The sequence below is a fragment of the Haliotis rufescens genome, unplaced genomic scaffold (genome assembly GCF_023055435.1).
Source record: "Haliotis rufescens isolate VD_foot unplaced genomic scaffold, xgHalRufe1.0.p SCAF_11, whole genome shotgun sequence".
Taxonomy (NCBI): Eukaryota; Metazoa; Mollusca; class Gastropoda; order Lepetellida; family Haliotidae; genus Haliotis; species Haliotis rufescens.
Window position 1 is genome coordinate 4,165,963 of NW_025963791.1, and position 24,614 is coordinate 4,190,576.

The 24,614-nt window shown below is 38.2% G+C and overlaps 1 protein-coding gene across 2 annotated transcripts in view; it reads right to left on the bottom strand.

Moving 5' to 3' along the window:
* Positions 1-4,902: 4,902 nt before the first annotated feature.
* Positions 4,903-24,614, bottom strand: part of LOC124134323 (4-aminobutyrate aminotransferase, mitochondrial-like) — a 59,037-nt gene continuing 39,325 nt past the window's right edge. For both annotated transcript variants that reach the window (XM_046499080.2, XM_048392131.1), the window contains 10 exons: positions 23,319-23,368; positions 22,548-22,628; positions 15,695-15,787; positions 15,182-15,308; positions 13,575-13,723; positions 12,309-12,446; positions 10,559-10,726; positions 8,777-8,923; positions 6,651-6,762; positions 4,903-5,134 (listed from right to left, as the gene is read on the bottom strand). In XM_046499080.2, coding sequence (XP_046355036.2) covers positions 5,013-5,134; positions 6,651-6,762; positions 8,777-8,923; positions 10,559-10,726; positions 12,309-12,446; positions 13,575-13,723; positions 15,182-15,308; positions 15,695-15,787; positions 22,548-22,628; positions 23,319-23,368 — 1,187 coding nt within the window. In that variant the 3' untranslated portion in view covers positions 4,903-5,012. The remainder of the gene's footprint in view (positions 5,135-6,650; positions 6,763-8,776; positions 8,924-10,558; positions 10,727-12,308; positions 12,447-13,574; positions 13,724-15,181; positions 15,309-15,694; positions 15,788-22,547; positions 22,629-23,318; positions 23,369-24,614) is intronic.

Genomic DNA, 24,614 nt, shown 5'->3' on the forward strand with positions numbered 1-24,614 from the left:
CTGGAATATTGCTGAGTTCGGCGTTAAACAAAGAAAACAAATCCACACCAAGTCGATAAGGCATAATCAGCTGAAATACAGCGGTGTGGGTGTCCGCGTCATCTAAGGCACCACTATTCCCTCAGCACAGTTGTGACCGCGGCGTGCCAGAAAACTGATCACATGCTTATTACGTTTCTAGGTTTGTCAGAACCATTCCCATGATCATGGGTTTCACCAATAGTCAAAAGTCATTAAAACAACTCACTCAACTGAAATACTTTTCCAAAGCAGTGTTAAACTCAACTCTTTCACACATTCACACAGCATAGTCATGGTCCCAAAATATTTACAACTGATCTTTTATACAGGATATGATAAATCTTTTGAAAACAACAGAAACATTTATTAAGTGTAAGCTGTTTATTTAATAGAATATTAAAATCAACACATTAAAGACCAGTATGATTAGTTGCTAAGGATCAACTAATCAACTTTGGCACATGAAGAAAATACATAACTTGTATTAGGAATATGCATTAGAAAAAGTAACTGACAAATTCTGATTAAAGATACTTGGCTACTGTTTTCACAAATACTGATATACCTAACTCAACTACAAAAGCAACGGTGATTATCTCAATTGACAAAATTCTAAAAATTGTTGTTCAAGCTGTAAATAGTATTTGGGCAAACAGTATCCTTGATTGAGCATTGTCTCATTCAGGGATGGAAACAATTTGTGAGTTTTTATTCAGAAGTGGGAAGGCTCAACTTTAATAATAAGACAACTTCAAACAGGAATCATATTTTTTCCAAATTCCTGATTTTTGAGTTGGCAAACCAAGAAATAGAAAATAAAATGCCTCCTGTGCTTCTAAAGATTCACAAGCTGTTAAATATGAACATGATTAGTTACTTTTTGGTTTTAGTATATACCGTATTCGACGTAGTAAGCGCCCGGTTCTAATAAGCACCCACGGCGGTATTTGCTAATATATTTGATAGTGAACAATCCCAATTAGCACCCCTTCCGATTGATCAATGTACTCAAGACTTATTTATTCGTGCATAATACGCACTCTTGTTTTATATGCACCCTTAATTATGGGCAATTAAATTCGGGAAAAATATATCTGTCATTATAATACGCACAGACTTTTCTTTTGTATTATTCAGGCTGTCGGCATAAACCACGAAATTTACTATCTTTCAACTTTTTTTTTTCACCAAACTTTTATTCTAATAAGAGCCCCCTATTTCTAATTTTGAGAACTCCCTGGGCGATTATTAAGTCGAATACGGTATACTACAAACCACCCCATTCTTTCATGTTATGAAAGAATTAGGTGTTCTTTAATTTCTTTTGAGTGGTATATTAATCTGTCGGTCAATGTTAACACAAATACACTGTATTCCATAATCAGTACAATAGTCCAAATGTCAACTCTATACGATAGTTTGACTATTTCAACAGCTTTACAAAACACTCGTAGCAATAGCTCATATCAAATGCAAAACATGCCACCAAAAAAACTCCCCATGAAGATAATAAAATAGCATTACAGTATCACATTAGGCAGCTGATCATAGATGTAGAATAACAATAGGTATACAAGAGAGATTTGAATATTAAATAAATATTGCAACAATGAAACAAACAGCTGCCAACCATGCACTATAGGAGAGTTGTGCATCCTCACTGAGGTCAGGATATATCACACTAGGGTGCCAACACCCTGTAGGTACGACAGATGCCAAGCCCTGTCAAGTGGTATTCCAGATGCCACAGTGCAGTATGCTGGATGCCATGAAATATTCAATTCGTAAACTTATGCCAATATTCCAGTGTTGAAAATAAGTGGTATGCCGGATGCCTAGACTCAGAGGGAGTTGGCACCCTCAAATATCCTACATCCCCTTTCTCCAAACTGTAATACTGTTTATGTTTTGTCTAGTGGTTTGCAACATTTATCAGGTGCCGAAACCATAACCAGAAAATTCTAAGCAGTTGAGTTGCAGAACTTGTGCCCAAACTTCTGAAACTGGAGGTCAAAGATTTTCTATTGGAGTGAAATGCATCATGTTGGCTAATTTAACAAAACAATATTGTCAAACAGGATCATTCCAGTTTGCAGATATTGTTCTCTTAAATGAGCGAACGGAACTGAAGTGATGAGAAAGTCAGCTGTACCCATCACAGCTCTGAGGCCAGACATTTGGGGGTTTTCGGCCTAAAAATTTGTGTTAGTAGGTTGAAAAAATAAAAATAGAATTGAAATTTCAAATTAGTTTTTTTGCAACCTCAAAGTGTTAAATGGGTAGGAAAAAAGTGATAAGGAGAAAAAGGATTTTTGTATTTATTTTATATTATTTTAAATATGGTATTAATATTGAAAGCAACAATAGTTTAAAACATTTTATTTATTTCTGGTTAATGAAAAAACAACAACACTGCTGACTGTCATCTCTCAGTTGACATTTGCCTTGTAGATCACACTTTTAAACATACATTTCAAGGAAATAACATTGAGAGATGTAACCCTGTCTATCAAAATGCATGTGAAAGCCTTTGAACTCTACACTACCATAAAGGAAAGAAAATAACATAACAGCACTAATACGGTCTGTAAATGTGTGATGTCACTGATAGAGGCCAAAGTATGGCCAAATGTATTTATATTCCAGTTTAGTAGACTGCTAAGTTTCATAAGAAATTGAGGAATATTACACATCTGTAGAGGCGTACCCATCTGGAGAGATCATTTTCTTAACTAATGGCAGTCACACGGCATACATCGATGACGTGGCTCACATGACTTACACAGATCACATGATTTATATACTAACATGACTCACCAACTCACGTAGATCATATGACACACATTAATCATATGACTAATGTAGATCCCATGACTCAGATCACATTACTAACAAGGATGACATGACTCAAACAATTCACATGCCAACATGTCACACATGGATCACATGACCCACCAACTCACATAGATCACATGACACACATTAATCATGTGACTAATGTAGACCACATGACTCAGATCACATTACTAACAAGGATGACATGACTCAAACAATTCACATGCCAACATGACACACATGGATCACATGACCCACCAACTCACGTAGATCACATGACTCACATATTTCACAAGACCCACATGGATCACACAGACTCAGACACATTTACTTGACTCACTTGTGTGACAAACAACTCACCCACATGAAACGCAATTGACAAGACATACAGCAGTACTTCTGTGGCGGAGTGACTGGAAGATACATGGTAGTATTGGAGACCTGCAGAGCTTTGTTTCTGATGCCAGGACGGTGAATATCAACCATAAACAATAGGGCTGGGACGGGTAACTCGGGTACCCAGTCGGGTAGGTCCTGAGTAGCACCCGGGTACCCACAGGACTACCCGGACCCGTGGTTAGTAACGTAATATATTGTTTAATGACAAAAACTCACTATAGCTCAGTGGTTACACAACAAGTCGCTTATGTTCGCATTTCTTTCTGACGATGCACACATTCCTTTTGACTTGTATACGTAAAGATAAAGCTTCAGTCAACTTCAGTGAACACATGATCTGATTGTTTGATACATGTATCTAAATAGTTTTAGCCAGGGCTGCGGTAAAACAATTACCAATCAGACACTTTGTTCCCAACTCTTGAAACTTGCAGTGGGTACCCGGGTAGGGCCGGGTAATAGGGGGTGGGAACCCGGGTGGTAAATTTGGACCTGTCCCAGCCCTACACCTGAACATCTGCAAGCAGGACGTTCATCATCGAGAAGATAACATGGATTTCCATTAATCATACACTTGTGTTTTGGATTATTTACTTGTAAAACCCCAGCTTCATCTTCTAAGCCAACATACAAGCGGAAATAATATATTTTAAGAAATACAAATATATCACAACCAAATCCATGCTGATATTGTTTCCTAGTCAACCCTTGACCAATATAAGATCATTGAAAAATCACAACGTGTATCGGCAGAATTGAGCAGGATTTGTAGGAATGCATATTATGAAGATATATACTCCATGAAGCATAAACATCAACCTGAATTTGAACCCTTCAGTTTTACATTTTGAAAAAAAATAATTATTAACAGACGTTTTTGCTGTGTTCTACACACTGCCTATCAAGATCCATTTCACAGAGCAGTCCTAGTGCTACTAATGTTATATTAAAGAATTGAAGTTACAAAGTCGTAAAGCTCAAAATCCACTTTGCAAATACATCTGGTGAGTTTTGTGTTACCCAGTGTACAATTTCATGGAGTTATATTGTCTAATAGATCATCTTTGTTTGCAATGCCCTGGTTTGTAGTTTGGAATGATAGAATGACGGGGGTAAAAGATTCTGTTCTTCAAAAATGTTCTTTCACCTAGTTTTTGTTTGTACAATTTTATGGGCGGCCATTCGGTAAAAAAATACAAAGTTGAAAAAAGGACAAAAGTATGCAATTAAGATCAAATATTACGCATAAAGAACTGTGAGTGCACGAGGAATGACGTAATACATTGTGCACCTCGGCATGCAGTTATCATATACACGGCGGAACAAGCCGATTAAACTTGGAATGTTTTACAAATTGCAGCCCCATCTGGCGTTCTTTATTGTCAACGTCCTTTCATGCTCACAGACGTTCTTTATTGAAAATGTCCTTTCGTGCTCACTGACGTTCTTTCGTACACATTGTTCTTTCTTTTCTTATGACGTCTTTTCGTAACATTTGACTATTAATATTGCAAACTTTTGACATTTATTTCAACTTTGTATGTTTAACCCTCGTCTGTTTGTTTTGTATTTTGACCTTAAGTAGTAAGATTTAGTTCTTTATTCGTAATATTTTATCTTAATTGCGTACTTTTGTCCTTTTTTCAACTTTGTATTTTTTGACCGAATGGCCGCCCATACAATTTAACATTGGTGGATTTGTAAAAGATCGCCTGTTCCATAACTATTATTGGCAATCTTTGAGTACTCCCTGACATTTATTTGAAAGCAGACAAAACGGAATCAAAACAATCAAAGAAGACATCAGCATGCTTCTTCTGGAAGATCAGTGTCGGCCGCAGGCGGATGGCCACATCGCCACAACTCCCAACATGGATTCCTGGTAAAAAGAAAATACAGTGAGATTTGTTTCTCCAGCACAAAATGGGAAAAAAACAACACAAGGCTCTGTGGCTCACCTGAATTATGACAAAACAAATATGACTATGACAAGTATCTCTTAGATAAGCATGGAAACTTTCATTCAAGTAACATCAGTAGCTTCTGAGAAAACTTGTAACCATTGCAGACACTATGCACTAAGCTGAAAAGCATTGAGCAAGGGCCATAACTCTGCCAAAAAATCATTTACAGCACCAATTTTCAAAATCATTTAAGATCATGACCAGATATATCAATGTGTAAAATTTAATTTCTCTCACTTAAATAGTTTTTGAGAAATTTTGTCCTCTTTGAGAAGTGGACGGACGGACGGACGGACGGACGGACGGACGGACAGAAAGACGGAAGGATAGGTGGAAGAATGTTTCTCAGTCCCACCCTAATAATGACAGACTGGAATTCTTTTTGCACATTTTAGTGACACCATTCACACAAGTTTCCGCTCCATAGGCCTTGTACATTCATAGGAGATATGAAATATAGAGCCATAAGGTTCGGTACCTCTCATGATTTGTAAGAAATAATTTTATGACACTTCAACCTTATTTTGGTACGAACATCAATAGTGAGTTACACAAATATTGGTGCAAATGATTCTAAATTCTAGGTAAAAGAAAAAGGTATTACAAAACAAGGTTGAGTGGTAATAGTAATGCCTTGCACAAACTTGGACATTCTTCTGCCCAAAAAGTTTAAGCCCTATATATTTTTTTAAATATTTGTTAGAATGAAATTACAATAAAATCACACAGATTTTACCGAGATAAGATGTTTTCATAAAAAGGAACCTTCAAGCCATATTTCACCTTCATCAGTCAAGCAATATCAGAGGTGACTATATTAAAGAGCATGGTAAAAGTTCCAAGGTCTTTCCACTACAAAGGTCAATGTCAATGTCAGGGTTACTGGGTTTACAGGGTGATGTAGACCGCCTCCGTGGTTTAGTGGTAGAGCGTCCGCCCGGAGAGCGGAAGATCTGGGGTTCCATCCCCCGCCGCGTCATACCAAAAGACGTTAGAAGATGGTACTTGTTGTTACCCTGTCTGGCGCTCGGCATTAGGGGGCTAAAACAAGGACTGGTCGGCGCATTCATGTTTAACTGCTGCATGGTTTCCCACTGTGCTAGCACTATAAATCGGCATCGGTCCGGACTAGTACAAGCAGCCACACACATGTGCATGCACATCGCTATATAAGTCCAATAATCAATGTTAAACCCTATTTCACCCCACCTACAGGGTGATGTACATAATGAATATGTAATATTGTCCCTTGTATATTGTTCTGAACAATGATTGTCTGGAAGGTTGGGTTTCTAGACTTACAGGATCCTGCCTCACAATTTCACTGGACTTGTTCACTGGCAATGTTTTTGTGACAGAATTCACAATCATTTCACTTTAATTTGGTAATGATTCCACTCGAATCATGATGATGGGCATCCCATACGTTACCTTTCTCTCTGAGTGCCAAGATCGCCTTGTCTCGAGTGGCAGAGTTGTTGAAGTCAATGGAACACAGGGATCCAAGGCCTCTGGCATTCTTTACCACCCCAGGAAACTTGGTCTGAATATGAAAGAATTAAAACTGAAATCAATCCTTGTAGGTGTGGTGAAATCAGAAGCTTCTTCTTAAGGTCTGCCCTGATGCAAGAAACATTTGATGCAGTTTGTGTCGAAAATTTGTGATTGAATTTTCCGATCAGTGGTGAACAAAGTCATTTTGTTATCCAGAACTTGCTTCCACATGTGACATCTCTCAAGGAGATATCACTGCGATATAATTGTTATCACAATACTTTGCAGATCATTGTAACTTCATCATGTACCATGACGTTGCAGTGACATGACTGGTTAGAGTACTTTTTACACGCATTTAGTACTGATTACAAACTGAAAAAGTTGGAAGAATGATATTGGATGATAAATAGAATCTCACCCTCATGTCTTTTGATACAAAACACATTAACAGTTGAAACTCATGTAGATATATTTCGTATCAATTGACACGAGGGTGAGCATTCATCACCACTCGCCCCTTGCCGTAATCTGCAAGAAGACTCATCCCTCTATCGATGAATGTTATGTGTGAAAATGCGACAAACCAATCAAAAACCAATCAAGTTCTTGGGTCAAAGAATCCCTCATGAAATATTTTTGATTTTGCATATGTCTTGCATCTAAAAATATACCTAAGGTACTTTTAAATGTGTTCATCTATACTGTATAATACCGCATGTCCCAATGTGCTTTAAACTGCATACGAAATTATATCATATATATGGGGAAATATATGTGAATCATTACGCAATGAGTTGACAATTCTTTTAGCTATGCCCCCTTTGCGCTTAGACTGAAGCCGGTCCCAACAATGGCCACGAGAGGGGCACAAGCCACTATTCAGCTTGTCCCCGAATAACTCGAGTTGGTCACGAATGGAGGGTGAGATTCTCCATTAGTCTGTCACTATAGGATTTACACAATGTTGTCATTTTTCTGTCATTAGGCCAAAGTCACGGCCTAAGTTCAGCAGAAGTTGCTTGTGTACATAACTACCTCTAATCATTGTCTGATAGAGAATTTATGAAAATATCATATACTTAAATGTGAAGGCTGAGTTTTCCGAAGTTGAGAAACTGATGTTTCACTGCAATGAACATAAAACTTTGACGGAACTATAGTCATACAAGAGTGACCTCCCCTCAAATTGTCTCCCTTTATCATAAGTGTCTGGCCCGTACAAAAACTGTTGACTTCCTTTTTACTTTAATTCCACATTGACAAGGCAAAAAAATTATAGATGGTCATTTGTGGAGTTTATATCGCTTCGACCCGTTTGTTATTCTCTTGACACTGTAAATTTCTCGAGACTTGGAAAAAAAACACGCCATTTTTGTTACTTGACCAGCGTGTATTCTTCACTTCCAACAGCGAGCGGTTTAGTATTTTTAAAGTATATTTTTTGTTAGAGTTGATTTTGTACATAATAATATACAGAATTTTCTTGACCCTAAATATTTTTTGTTACTTATGTTTCTGGTTTTTTTTAAGATTTTGCAAACACGAAACTACGTTTTTGGTCGCAAATACAAGAGGTGGTGAACTCTCCCTGTGTGTTAGGTAGGGAGAATTTCTGTTTCAAGGTTTTACATTTGTAATGAAATGATTTAATTTTCAGGTAGACAAATACACAAAAATTATATAATAAATAATGTCTCTCATGAAATAACATGTATCTCTCATCTCGTGACTGGGAAAAATGAGATATTTTCACTCATGGCTACATCACTCGTATATAGAGCCACTTGTGAAAATATCTCCTTCCCCCCATCGCAAAATGAGAGAAACATGATATTTCACTCGACACATGAAATACCCTTTATATATTCTGAATTGATACTCACATGTTTTAAACTAGGTGTATAGATACAAATAGAAAAATATCATTAACAGCAATTTGTTTTATTATGCCTATCGATTATAACTATGGACAATGTGATGCATTGATAGTTCAATTAATTGTTACACCCCAAGTATTAAGACATAAATTTAGATGTAATGTGGCAACTGAACGGAACTACCTGTGCATCCTTGAGCCCTTGCTGTAGGTACTCCCCTATGTTGGCCATGTTGGTCACAAGGTTCTGGCTCTTGATGACCTTCACCACTTCCTCCAGCAAGGTCACCTTGGCAGGGTCACCAACCCACGTGTTGAATATGCGGAATCCCTGGAACATGGAAAAGATACAGAACTCAGACTATGTGAAATGTTTACCTCATTACTGCTTTGATGAGTCATTTCCATCATTGCTGATGGATCTTTGTTTAAAAAGTTGTTTGCTGTCCAATTGGATTGTTTGCTGTACTAAAACATTGTGATGGCATACAATACATGACAGCAAAATGGAGACACATAAAACATGAAATTTGACAGTTTTCATTTTAAGGGGCCAAATTTAAAATTTGAACCCCTCATTTAAAAACGTTTTGGATACACCACTGATGCTTGCTATAACTAAACGCTTTAGCTATTACTTCCAAAAACAGAAGCAGCTTCAGGTTTCATTATTGTAATTCCCTCCTCTGTGGCATACAAAAGAAGGATGCAGAAAAACTACAGTGTGTTCAGAATACAGCTGAAAGAATTCTGACAAGAACACCCAAGATAGAACACACAACTTTAATATTGACTGAACTAGTGAACTAGAAGGCAACTTAAACTACTACTAACAAGGCAATTCATAGCTTGGCTCCTGCAGACTTACAGGAACTGATAGTACCATACAAGCCTGCACATTCTCTCCGATCAAAAGATCAACGTCTGCTAATGGTGCCAAAGTCACGTACCAAAACATATGGCAATAGGTCATTTTAACATGCTGGCGGATTGCTTTGGAATAATCTGCCACAAGAAATCTGAGAAACAGAAAATCTGACAAACCTTAAAAAGACACTCAAAACCTGTCTCCTCAAGAGAGCCTTTGACTAAATCTATCATGGTCTAAGCGCATTTGAGCAGTTGTTAATTGGAAAATGTGCAAAACAAATTCTCAATTTGATGTAATTTAAAAGCTCTGTCACTGCTGTTTTCTGCCAGCTTCTGAAGTTTTGAAATATCACCAGGTATTTCCAGTACTAAAACATTACTTCCAGGCCTTGACTTTAATAAACCACTTTTTAGATTCACCAATTACGTCTCAGGACAGTCGCAGGACTGTATAAGTAAAAGAGCAACAGTAAATCCCAATGAATGATACATCCATGTTTCATATTAACTTCAAAAATGACCTTGACCTTGATAGACATGGCACCAACATCTTATGTTGTAGTATCTGTAATGATACATGCAATTACAAAGTCATACGCCTGTAGTAGTATTCATGCCTCAGAAACTGACCATCCTAAACCATGTTTAGGAAAACTGACCTTGACCTTTGACCAAACCTGGTCCCCATTCTAGAGAAGCCATAGACCAAAGACGTATATACGTCTTTGCATAGACCAAGGTTAGTGGTCAATGCATGAATAGTGATCTGAAGAGTAACGACAAACCTTCTTGTGAGGTTTTCCCACTCATGATCTTGACTTTCATGTGTCAAAAGAATTCCCCATTTGGAAGTCAATGGAAGAATAATCCCTAATGTCAATAATCTGTGCATAGCAGACATTAGAAACATCACTGGCAGTGCCGGTCGAATTCCAACAAAACCTTAAGGCAGTCTCATTTCACGGGGCTATATAAAAACTAGGATGAAGGACTCAGCATGTACTGTCCATTTATTGTTGTGGTATCAATATGTATGTCACACACTATTGTGATGCCCCGAGCTATCAAGTGGTGTTGATGGCAAGGATTTTATCACCTCTTTTGGTCTGTATTGCTGTCTATAATAGAATCCCCCTGTCAGCATCTTCTTGGCAAAGGACACTGTGTCTGGGGGCTCCCTCAGATTCCAGTGCTCATGAGCCCAGAACTTCCCCGTGGATGCACAACCAGTCTGAACTTCATCAATCAACAGGCCGATAGTGTTCTGGAAGACATTAGATGAACCATTTCTCACATGTTCCTACAGAAATCAAGCATATTCAGATATTACAGAAGTATTTCCTGGTGCCAAGTTTCTAACAAAAAATTCAAAAGTAAATCAACCAAGCTCCTCATAGTGATGGCCCACGAGTGGAACTGTCTATACTTTCACTGCCACCTGTCACAGCTCCCCACTCTGCTAGGTGCTTTATAACCATGCATGGAGTTGAAATCACGACTAATTAACAGTTATGTTAACACACAAGTGATGACTTCCACCCACTTTAAATAGGTTTGTAAGTATCATGTAATTAGTATTGTGAGAATGTAAATGGCAAGATGGGTGCTTTTTCATTAGTCTGCAATATCAAACCAAATTGTTTAAAAAGACAAAGGGGCATAACTCTATACACCATTTTTTTTTTCTTCACATATGTTTATTTCACCTCATATACAAAAGTTTTAAGAGGTTACTATAAATGAATATTTTTGGCTCTTTTTTCCGTTTTGCCACAATTTTGAAAACAAATTCCATAAACTATTTAATATAGGGATCGTTTGTCATTTTCTGTCTTTTTAAAAATCATCACACAATGGACAATCCATTAAGAGGACACATCAGTGTAGTTAACCCCAAAGCAATATGATTTATTTGTTTGTTTGTTGTTGCACTCAGCAAGATATTGCAGCCAAATGCCTGTCGATAATAGAGTCTCGACCAGACAAACCAGAGACTGATACTATGGACAACAAGGGAACAATGACATGTAATCAACCATATGACAACACATGACCCACCAAATCCATTCACAATCTTGTCAAGCATTGGCAGGTGGCTGGGGAACAAGTCTAACCCAGAATCCCCACAGGTAAACCAAAGATAACACAATAACATACAAACACAATTTTCCAAAATATTAGCTACACCTGCCGTATATGACTGCGGATAAGCCGACCCCGTAGATAAGCCGAGGTGTTAACTTGACCATTGAATTACGAAAGAAAATGATATGACCCGCAGATAAGCCGAACCAGGAATTGAAAGGCAAAAAACACTGCGAAGTTGGACTGCACGACATGTGCCGGTACTTGCAGATATTCAAAAAATAAGATGAAAAACGTAATTATATTGAAAAAGTCATTATTATTTCTAATAAAGATTTAACAAACCAGTCATCCCCTTTCATAATGTGGGAAGCTGTTTCTCTTGGGTATTTTTTTCCTTTACCCGCCTCTCTAGCAATATCCTGTAAACCCACACTCCGGCGCAGTGGTGACAAATAGCATAACACCACTGCCATTGGCTAATTTGCAGAACATTTGACCTGACTTTTCAGAAATGACTGGCCTATGCAAGCCTTTCAGAGAGATCTACATATTGTTAAGCATAATTATACAGAAATGCTACTACAACTGCAACAGTGAAGTGCATTACAATATTTCTTATACACCAAAGTGGCAGTATCGCTAGCTCTCTGCAGGTCCCCGAAGAGCGGAGCCATACAACCAATGTAAACAAAGGATAACTATGTATAACTACTCAAATGGAAATAGTTTTTCACATTTTAGGGTCTCCCTTTACCCACCTCTCTAGTAATATCCTGTAAACCCTGGAAGAAGTATGCAGTGGCGTGGTTGTCTCCCCCTTCACACTGTATGGGCTCCACAGCAATTCCCACCACAGGTCGGCCTTTCTTCTCGTATATCTCTATCAGATCTCTAACCTGTACAAACACACTGGGTCACACAGAAGGCCTTCTTTGCATGTATTCATTCACAAGGGATATTCAAGTCACTAAGTTTTGTTATCGCCATTTGGACAGTATATTAGTTACATCCCAGAATGTCAGTTTAATACTGGGGGGGGGGGGGGATATTTAAAGCCTATAAGCAGTGTTCAAAATAAGCGACTGCCCTTATAAATATTAGGTCCGTGGCAGGTAGATTGTGTGTGAGGCCCATAGCTTCAAATTTTTGTGGGTTCTGCAGTAAATTTGCATCTCGATTTATTTATCACAATATGCTGCATGGATGTTTTTGGCAACTTTTTAGATTTCGAACACTGCCTATTATACAAATAATTACTCTTGATGAGGTCAATATGCGAAAACATGGCCCAGAGGGCCTGATCCCTGAGGTGATCTGATCAGACCGAGGAAATGTATTGTTTCGACACATGGTACGGATTAACCAATGGAATTGCAAGATTTTTAAGGTATAACAAAAGACATACAAGGTATCCCTACTCTGATGGTTTGAGTCAATGCAATAGTACATGAAAAGTTTGAAGTGAAAATAAGGTGTTTCTTATTAGATACTGACAATAGGGCTGGAACGAGTCCAAATTTACTCCCCGGGTATCCGACCCCCTATTACCCGACCCTACCTGGGTACCCACTGCAAATCTCAAGAGTAGGGAACAAAGTGTCTGATTGGTAATTGTTTTACCACAGCCCTGGCTAAAACTATTTAGATACATGTATCAAACAATCATGTGTTCACTGAAGTTGACTGAAGCTTTATCTTTACTCAAACATATACAAGTCAAAAGGAATGTGTGCATTGTCAGAAAGAAATGTGAACATTAGCGACTTGTAGTGTAACCACTGAGCTAGAATAAGTTTTTGTCATCAAACAATATATCACGTGACTAACCATGGGTCCGGGTAGTCCCGTGGGTACCCGGGTCCTACTAAGGGCCCAGCCAACCCGAGTACCCGAGTGACCCGTCCCAGCCCTGACAACCCAGTCAACTCTTGTGATATTACAGTTTTTATATATCACAGCGAACTGTAAATAATCAAGTCTAAGAAAAGTCGACCTCTGCCAATCCGTTGCTACACAAAACTGACCTCTGCCAAGCATCTTTCTTCTTCCGCCCTGTTCTCCTGTACGAAGTCCTCCAGTGGGTATCTCAGCTCAGGGAAGGAGGCTGCTGGCCAGAGAGGTGTTGGGAAATCCAACTTGTGGATTGCTTTAGAATGTGTTACTGCAAGCGCACCTGTGAACAGTAATGGAATCAGAATAAACATTTTATCAAGGGATGTGTGTAGCAGCCATAAAATGTCCGAGTCCCGTGTTGGGATTCGAACCACGGACCTTCTCATCAGAGGTCGGACGCCTTGTCCACATGACCAAAGATGTTAACCCTGTCAGCAAGCTGACAAGGTGAGGATGTCATCTGTGGGATGACCACGCCCGGCTACATTGTCAAGAAACAATCACATCAATCAACTCTTCATATTTACATATTATAGAAGTGTCCAGTTTGGATTAAAATATAAAAAATAAAAGAATTTATATTTCAAAATCTGGAATCTTACATTTCCTGCATTCAGCATTATATTGGTTATAGCAGGTGCAGGTGAAAGTGTAAGAGTGAATATTATCGTACCCTATTTTTTATCCCGGGGATGAAATTCTCTAGTGTCAGGATGATTCTCCCTAGTGAATTTGGACCCATACCAGTATGTTTAATCTTATCCTATACTATACTCTAGAGTAAATCCAATCTCATTAAAATCAGATCTTAGTTCTCGCTATCGCTAAACAAAGATCTGAGGACATCCCACGGGTCATGTCAGAACGACCTTTCATCCGACCAATCAAAGCATCTCTTATCAGATCATGAAAGTGACAGTCGGAATGTGTTTTCTAGTCATGCAACCTCGAAAAAATTATATTCCGGATATTCCGAACGACAGTTACAGCCCTTACGACTGATTCCGTCAAAATTATCGTCTGTCTCTCGCTTCCGTGGGATAAACATTTGAACAGAGGAGGCATTGCACAGTACGTGGGAAGCACTGCCATACAATCTCAACTATATATTAGACATTCCGGAATGTTTGTTTGTTCAGTTTTCAAAATTTTAATCGAGAACTGTGTCAATATATTTTTCAAGCGTAGTCTGAAAGGGAAGTCGCCAGGTTGAAGCGAGTGCCATTAACGCTCGAGAAAGCTGCTTTCTTATTGGCTGATGTTGACTTCTTGTTAGCCAAATCAGGGGTCGGTCAAAGTTCGCAAAAGGTTGTTCTGACGTTACCTGTAATGGGATGTCCTCAGATCTTTGTTTAGCAGCAGTGAGAACTTAGATCTGATTTTAATGAGATTTGAGTAAAACTTCCCCCAGGATAATATTTAGGTAGGATATAATCCTTGCTTACAAAAGCATGAGTCCACTGTATATTAACACATCTAAAGCTGGCGTCCACTGTATATAAATACATCTAAAGCTGACAGATCTCAAATCACAAGGTTGGTTGGGGTTGCCTTGCAATGCACACTTGTCCAAACCTCTTTTGGTACAATATGTACAGCCTATCCTTTGTGGATTTGCTTCCATTGTCATAATGCTTGGATATTGCTAAATATGTTGTAAAACCACACTCACTCAAGTAAGGAAAAACAACAAATATCTGCAGCATTTTAATGCTGATGCTTCCTGTTGCATCCTAACCCATAGTTCTGCCGTGGAATGCCCCTTTGAAGCTGAGGATGCTGAGATCAGGGTTGCCAGGAGCCTGGTTCATCACACAGCTACTCAACTCCTCCTTGGTTGGGGGAGCCCCGCCCCGTTGCCGTGCCTGGGGATTTTATGATGAATAGATTCAGTTACAATTCTTTCTTGGTTTGAGGATATATTTGTAAAATGTTCGGGTTGGGAGGTGAATTTGAAGCCATTTCAAATGTTTGGTCCTGTTCTTAAAAAGGTGATAACTATGTATCATATCGGGAATAATATATTCCAATATCGTGTTATTTAGTTGCAGTGTTTATAATATACATTTAAAATGTTATTTATGATTAATGATATTTTTTATGTATTAACAGTTTGATGAATAACCATTGAGAACTATCCTTTCTGTTTATATGTTTACACTGGAATCCTACAGCAGTTACCCAGATAGGGTCAGTTAGAGGGGGTTGGGTACCCGTGTAGTAACTTTCGACTCGTCCCAGCCGTACTAACCTTGTATGCAATGAACAAGGCTTTCTGAGCATGCTCAACAGAACAAGCACCACACGCCATCGTCTGAACCTCGGACATCCCTGGGGGAGCTACCTGGAAGGGGGAACATCATAACTTCCAATGGGCTGAATCTCAGTGCTCATGCAAATCTTGAAATAACCTGAATACTATATGTATCATCCAATACTGGTTTCAAGAAGAGATACATACAGTAGAAGTTAACTGTTTCCGACCTTGCCAAACTAGGCTGGAATTATGGAGTTATATTTTTGCTGGACTAACGAGTCTATGCATAGTCTAATCAAATCACGTAACAAAATCAACATCCGGTTCGTAAACTGCCATGCAGATTTCGATCAATTGCAGGATTTGCAAAGCATGTGTACTGTCAACTTACCATCAACAGATATTTTCCAAATCTTTTCATTCTTTTAATCAAGCAGCTCAAGTGATTTGGTACACTTCAATTTGATACTACTTGCCATCAATATCTGACAATACCACCATAGGTTACAGCTGGTGAAATATCTCATCAGCCAATCAGCGCGAAATTTTTTAAGCAAGTGCAGCATTTCGATACAGCATATCAGACTCTTGTATTTAAAAAACAAACATAAATGGGCAGTTCCAAATGGAGACAAATAACAGCAGTTCCATGTTATGGATATTTTACACCCTATCATTTCAGCCTCGCTTCTGTATCACTTCTCCTACATCAAACATGAGCAAAACTGCTGGAACACTATGAAGCTAACTTGTGTTAGAAAAGCTGAAATCTGATTGGACAGAAAAACGATTTATCTTTCATCTTGAAGAGGCGGCAATAATGATCTCCTATGGAGGGTTGTCATATTTGGATGGAGAGAGTTATCAAATTAAGGTAAAAGATTATGTTGAATTTTCATACCCAAATTAACCTTTATCAAGAATTCTTCAAGCAGTGTAATACATATTCTTAAAGAAGAATGTCAAAATAACATTATTTAAATCTGTCAAGAAAAACTTACAACATATATGGCATTTTAACACATTTACTGTACACTGTATACAACCTTATTTGCACTGGGTGTTACCATATTAGGACACAACAAATCAATTATTAGATTAGATTAGAAAATACACCACCTCAGTAAAATTTATGAGCCATTTCTGTCACTCTAAATTAACATCTCCCAAGGACTTGCAGCATTCGGAACAGCTGCATATGATGAAATATGACTTGTCCTGAATCCAACTTCCAGTGTCAAACTAACATCCCACAACATTAAACACTGATGAACCCCAAAAATGTATGATTGTATTATACACAAGAAAATCTGGAAGGACACAATGTACTAATGAATGTCATTGACTTTTACCATTGAATATATCTGGCTGAAACTTGCTATACAGATCAGTCTAGTGATGAATTGGTGCCTTTTGATGATTTGGGATATTGAAAAATGCTGAACAGCATCTTGTTACTTTTATTGAACTGAAGGTATCCAGTGGCAGTGAACCACAAGTGGGGTATAAGTAGCAAAACTCCATTTCCAAATTGCACCAGACCAGGGGGATATGTCATCTCCTGATGACTCCTGTTTAATTATTTAAAAGTTATTCTATTCCTCCTACCTTCAAGTATTTTAGGAATAAAAATGTGTAAAACACAAAAAAAGTTTGTGGTCTCTTGCAAATACCAGAATATATTTCAGGAATAAAAATGTGTAAAACACAAAAAGATTTTGTGGTCCCTGGCAAATACCAGAAATAATCATCCTCATTGAGTTTTGATCACATGGTTTTAATCCGGGTAAGACTCGACAGACAGGTGACTGCGAGCAGTAATATTTAGCAGTGACCTTGGTCAATAGCACTTTCAATACTACATCTGTGTGTGTTTTTCTTTCAGTTCCTGCTGACAATGTACATATGCTGAACACGCTGTTAAATATAGCCGCGCAGTCACCTGACTGCCAATCCTTAGTCGGATCGTGTCCATCTGATCAAAATTCGATGATGTTGTTTTATCGCTAAGAATATGGACATTTCTTGAAAAGCTCACTTTGCATTTTTTGTCATTATTCCTTATCAGTGGAATGGTTTGTTTTCACTTTACAAGTATCAGCACACATGTAGCTATCTTTGTTAGTTATTCATTGCAATATTTCTTGTTTCTATTTCAAGTGGCGACAATCACGGCAGCCTTTATGCAGGCCAATCAATGTTTTTCTGTCTTTGAGGATTCATGCCGTATCGTGTAAGGTCATTATGCTAATTACAGCTAGGTTGTGTTTTTCCAAACATTTTAAATTGGACTCATCAGTGTAAGTTATAAATTATTTTTAACTCTTGGGACTATAAATTGAGTCCAAGTCAACCATGAATTAAAAAAACCCAGTTCAACACATCTTGGTTGAAACAGTCTGCAGCTAGGGACCGGCCTGTGAGTTCGACAACCAGATTTTGACAATTCAAAGTTCGATTGAGTGAGCGAATGAGTTGGGTTTAACACCACTTTGAACAGTATTCCAGTTATATCACTGCATGTCAGCTTAATGTGGGATCAACGCGATGCACGTCAGCCACTTTGGTCAAACCCAAGAGTATGGGTATGGTGCTGACAAACCTAGAAACATAATCAGGGCGACACAGAATTTGAACCCACGATCATAGGTTTCTGGCATGCCCATGGGATGCAACTCTGCACGGAGAATTGCCACACCTTAGACGACTGGGCCACCTGTGCCCCCACCGAATTTGAGACAACAAGGATCGACTGTTCTCGTTATTAACATGAAACTTTGGGACAATGTAACCTTGCAATCAGGGTCACCTTGCCAGTGTGCTGTCAGTAAGGAAACCTTGAAGGTTAAGATTGCCCAACAGTGCAGTTAGTGAAAGATATAAAATAATCAAAAAGTTTAGAGATCATAGTTGTGGTGTCTGCATTTATTTGAAACTTTAAATTGACCTTAAATGCAGTGTTTAAATTACCCGCCTGCCCGACAGACCGAGGCGGTCTATTTTGCTGACAGAAGGTCAGTTTTGAAAAGTTGCATGCCCGATGGTCGGGTTGTTATTGTATTCCCTAAATTACCTAATCCTCTAGTTGTAATGCAATGTAACAGATAAATTGATTGCAAATGTTAAACACCTTATTGATGAATAAAATTTTAATAAGCTAAAGTTGGTAATCCACCAGTTTATTGTTATTTTTCTGAGAACTGACATTCAACAGTGCTATTCTTATGTTTTCCCTTTTGTTACTTTCGTTAGTTTGTTAGTCTGGAGCATTCTGGACTGGCAACATTCTATCTGGTCTGGTAACTTTGCAAAGTTGCCAGTCCAGTTGTCTGACTGAAATTTTGGGAATATTATACACTGTCGAATGGTTTGTCTTAAGTGTCTGTTGACCTACTTCTAGTTGTCTATCCATGGAATATGCCGGTGGATGGAGTTGCAGGCCCCATCCCTCCTTTTGAAGCATACTAATCATGTTGACATATAAAACAATATTTTTAAATTTAATAGTATTAATTGGCTATATTTTGGCTCACAAAGCAAATTGTTCCTGAATTAAGTGCTAGCATTTTTGTATTATAAGTGCATCATCCCTCTTTGCCAAACATCTGTTTACACACTTGTGACACTGATAGATTCAGAGTTGCTCCACGGAAAATACAAAGTTGAAATAAAGGACAAAAGTATGCAAAAATAGTCAAATATAGAATAAAGTATTAAATGACTAATAAATGTTAGTAATAAAGTTCAAAGTACAAAACAAACAGACGCCTGTTAAATAATACAAAGTTGAAAATTAGGTCAAACGTACGCAATATAAAATGATTATATGATTAAAAATATAATTATTCTAACAATGATTGAGTGAATTACTTTTTCTCTATGCCATAGTCTACCTTTATCCAGCTATATCATGACAGCCTGCAAATAAACGTGAATTGCCAGACAAACTAGTGGTTGACAGCATGAGCTCAGACCCATGGCATCTGGATCAGATGACACACAATCAGCCAAGTCACACAAGGCGTGGGTCAACAGGAGGAGGATCGATAGTCTATAGTGAGTGAGCGAGTGAGTGAGTTGGGTTTTGTGCCGCTTTTAACAGTTTTCCAGTTATATCTAGGCATGTCAGCTTAATGTGGGAGGAAAGCCAAAGGGGTGCAGGTCTCAGACTTTTACCACTTCGGTGAAACCCACGAGAACGGGCATGGTGCTGACAAACCTAGAAACATAATCGGGGCGAACCGGGATTCGAACCCACAATAATAGGTTTCTGGCGTGCCCAAGGGACGTAACTCTGCACAGCGAATCGCGGTGCCTTAGACGACTGGGCCACCTGTGCCCCCTATAGTCTATAGTGCTTAAAGTGGTTGCTCATCGGATAAAAAACAACACTTACAAGTGTTCAAGCTATACTCACTCACTCACTCACTCAAAGCAGTGAACCTGTTAAACCAGATATTATAGTGTGTGAGTGACTATGGTTTTACGCAGTTTTTCCGCAATATTCCAGTAATATGACAGCAGGGGACACCAGAAAGGGGCTTCACACTTTGCACCCATGAGGGGAATCGAACCCGGGTCTTTGGTGTGATGAGCAAGAGCTTTAACCACAAGGCCACCCCAACGCCCCTAAACCAGACATTAATCTTGACTAGGTTAGATAACCTGAATAGACAATGGGAACTGACACATATGCTGAACAGATTTAACAACCTACTTTCTTATCACTATGCAAAACTCATACAATCTCAAATCTATATTTTCCAACACAGATTACTTTTCCTAAACTCTATTAAAGAATCTTTCTTATTCTCTAGTTTGCACTGATTGATGCTTGGCTGCAGATAATCCATTAAGTGAAAATATATCACCTTGTACAAAATTAAAATAAATTGGACGAAAAGTGCACAGAAAATATTCTAATCAATTTGCCACAGTCATATATGTACATTTTGATATTGGCTTAACAATCAGTATGTACAAATAGGATGTCAAATGATTTCAAAATAATATTCCTTTTTGAAATCCTCGAAACTGCTGCAACAGCTATTCAAACGATTCATGATCCAGTATTCACAGTTGAATCACTTCCTGAATTGATGAAAAAAATCCAGCCTAGTGCTGGTGATCCTTATTGCTTTCTTCCAGTGAAAGAATTCTACAGTGGCGGCAACACCTGTCATTCTGCTGGCCAATAATCAATGAGCGCAGGGTAACATCTAATTGCGTCTGTCCACGATATCGAGCGATAGCTTGGCCGTTAGCGTATGGAGGAATGAAGCCAAAGATCAATAAAAAATTCAATAAATTCTTCCGAGTGATGGGGAATCATTTCACATGTTCAATAATCTCTTGGTAGATTGTGTTTAAACTGCAAGGCCCTCGGATTTCTCGACTTGAGGAGCAGATGGGTTAGGGTGAAAGATCTAAGACGATCGATAGAAAGGAGTTTGTGATGCCAGGCGACATTCTGGGATCCTGTTAGCCCTGCGAAGTGTGCAGACTTGAATCATACAGGTTATGTGAAATCAGCGGGACTGTGTCCAATAGTGAAGGATATGACATTTTGCTGTGTCCTGCCATACAAACTGTATAAGCTACAATTGCCTCAGGATGGAAATATTCTATTTCGAATTCTAGCTTGATATGAAACACATCCATCAAAGTTATTTATTAACACTCCAGACCCGCGAAGATCATATCATATCCCAATTGCGTAGTTCGATGCTCATGATGTCAATCACTGGATTGTCTGGTCCAGACTTGATTATTTCCAGACTGCTGTCATATAGCTGGAATACTGTTCAATGTGGCATTGAACAACAGACAAACAAACATATTAACGCTTGAAAGGAAGCATTTGCTGGAGCAGGTGGGAAAGAACAAACAAAGTCAAGCTGTCATTGCAACTGTTATGGCTAAAAATAGTGCCACAGCACTGTAGCTCACCTGGATATGTACTCAACACTTTAAAATGTCAATACTTAACAAAAGAGGATGCCAGCATTGCCATTGAATATTTTCAGCCTAAACACTTATGACAAATGTATTAACAAATATGAAACAAGTAACTAAATTTCTAAATGTTACTAAATGTTGTTGCAATACACAACAGTTGAATTTACTATTAACAAAGTTTCAACTCTGAGCCTTGTATAGCTTCAAAGGAGAATCATTTCATCTGATGCCATACCAGGTTTCCAAGAAACACACTAATGATTTGAAAACAATATATCATAATAAGATTGAGTTGTATTTTAGCCATATTGTGATCATCATAACAAAAACATACATGCAAAGTTCAGCTTCCTTAGTTTACCAAAATCAGAGATGTTTACAGGGCCCAAAATGTGTTTTGTTAAAATGCAAGAGCATAACAGTACAGCTTTACAATATGGCTTTCATAGTGGCCATATTGAAAATCAGGTTCAAACCTTTCGAAAAAATTCAGATGTCATCATTGGTGGGACCAAGTTTGAGAAATTTCAGCTTCATTGGTCAAGAGGTTTGCTGAGGAGTGGATGTTTATAGTGTTTTTAGAAAATACAGGAGCATGGTATGAAAGTCCAAACTTTCCCCCAAATTGACGATGCTCTTAAATTCTGCATTTAAGCATTGTGAAATAATCTAGGAGCATCGTCTAAAGTGCAAAAAGTCAAATAAAGATCAAAATTAAATATAACAAGAAAAATGGAACATTTGTGTCAAGTCCCATTACTAGCTACACATATACCAAATTGCATTACATTCGACTGAGCTAAAAACGGCTAAAGAGTGACTGTAAATAATTAAAGCAATTTTTGTGGCCTTTCGATAAATGGAAAACCTTTAAAAAACTGTTACTTACAGCTAAAAGAGTTTTGCGCAGCTTCTCGGCCCAGTTCTTGGGGGGAAACACACCGAGGGCAGGTCTGTTGATGAAGTGGCCCTGAAAGATGGGATGCTACGTTTCAGTATCTCTCATCAAAACAATGTCTAAATCAGAAAAAATAACAGTCATAGATTTTATTCTTTTTAATGTGTTAAAATGATGAGAAGGACCAGTGATCTAAGTCATGAAAACACAATAGTTATGCCCCTTAGGCATACAAGGATCTGAAGCTTGTGGGTGAACAACACACATTTGTCCCTATTATGATCCCACCAGTCCGTGCTAATAGGCAGTGTCACTTTCGTTATCTGGTCTACATATCATAGGGGTCAGCCAAATATCATCAATATAAAGTGTTGTCTCGCTATTACACCCTTCAACATAGTGCTAATCCAGTTATAGCTGCGGCAACGTACGGCTCCCAAAATTAATGTACATTTTTAATAAACTCAAGTTTTACACTGACACAATGTTTTTCCCCCATCGCAAACAAACATTACCAGCTATCGCTACCAGAATGTAGATCAGGTGGACACAATGGCAGTTCAGTTTGAAAATGACTAAGTGCTTACAAGGTAAAGCACACGGAGACCAGGCTGACTGGCATCTTCAGGCTTGAGTCACTGATTTCAATACCCTCAATACCCTCCTTGGTCACTCCTGCTGACAAACACCATGACAGAACAATAACACTGCTGACTATGATTATGATTAGCATGATTATGTCAGAATAAATAACATCCTTACCAGGTTCTCTGGTTTCTGCATGACTGCCATCAGATTGGGATGGTTGTAGCCTACAACATCATTGTAAAATAATGTGAGAGGGTACTTCTATCTGATTGCTTGAAAAACATTGCTAAATGGTGTATGAAGACCAAATATTTGCCAAACCTGAATACTTTTCCTGAGAAATACAAATAAGTTCAATATGCATCACATTTTGAGAACATGTGGAGTCATGAAAGTTACATTTATTACATACTACTCAAAAGAAATTAAAGAACCTCTGAATCTTTCATATTACTATAGTTAATCTGTAGTAATTTATAGAAATATGAAAGAATCAAGTGTTCCTTTACTTCTTTTGAGTAGTATAAATTCCATTCGATTAAGATTTGAAAATTTGAAGCTTGTAAACAGATATTATGGTTGTAATGGAAGCAAATGACACCATCCATGGTGTGAATATGTCATTGCATTCCACAGTGACACCTTTGTTTTATTGTCTCCACAAAGAGTGCTACAGAAAAATATTTATTTCTTTTACTATATCTTGTAGATTGATGACTGATGACCTTTCCAATATCTGTCACGTTGACAACTCCTTGAAGGTGAGCTACTGAACTATTGGGGTTTACTGAATAAGTGTGTCAGTTCAGGTCAATAAATATAGTACAACAAGCAAGAAGAATTCATCAATTACTGCAAAGTACACATGGCACTACTGTAAATGAACAGGTGCTGAGTTGATCAATACTGCTCCATGGGTGCAGCAACAAATAGCATGAGAAGACGAGGTATAACCCAGTATTACAACTAGAGCCGTTCATCTACTGCCACTGTTAACATGTCTAATGGATAGATTCTTGCATCTACAGCTATTAACTGAACATGATTGGATATCTCTAGGAAATGTCTGGAACATGTTTCCTTGCATCTGTAGGAAATGTCTGGAACATGTTTCCTTGCATCTGTAGGAAATGCCTTGAACATGTTTCCCAGCATCTGTAGGAAATGTCTGGAACATGTTTCCTTGCATCTGTTGGAAATGTCTGGAACCTTTTCTTGCATCTGTTGGAAATGTCTGGAACATGTTTTGCAAAATCTGTAGGAAATGTCTGTAACATGTTTCCCAGCATCTGTAGGAAATGTCTGGAACATGTTTCCTTGCATCTGTTGGAAATGTCTGGAACATGTTTCGCAAAATCTGTAGGAAATGTCTGGAACATGTTTCCCAGCATCTGTAGGAAATGTCTGGAACATGTTTCCCATCATCTGTAGGAAATGTCTGGAACATGATTCCTTGCATCTGTAGGATAT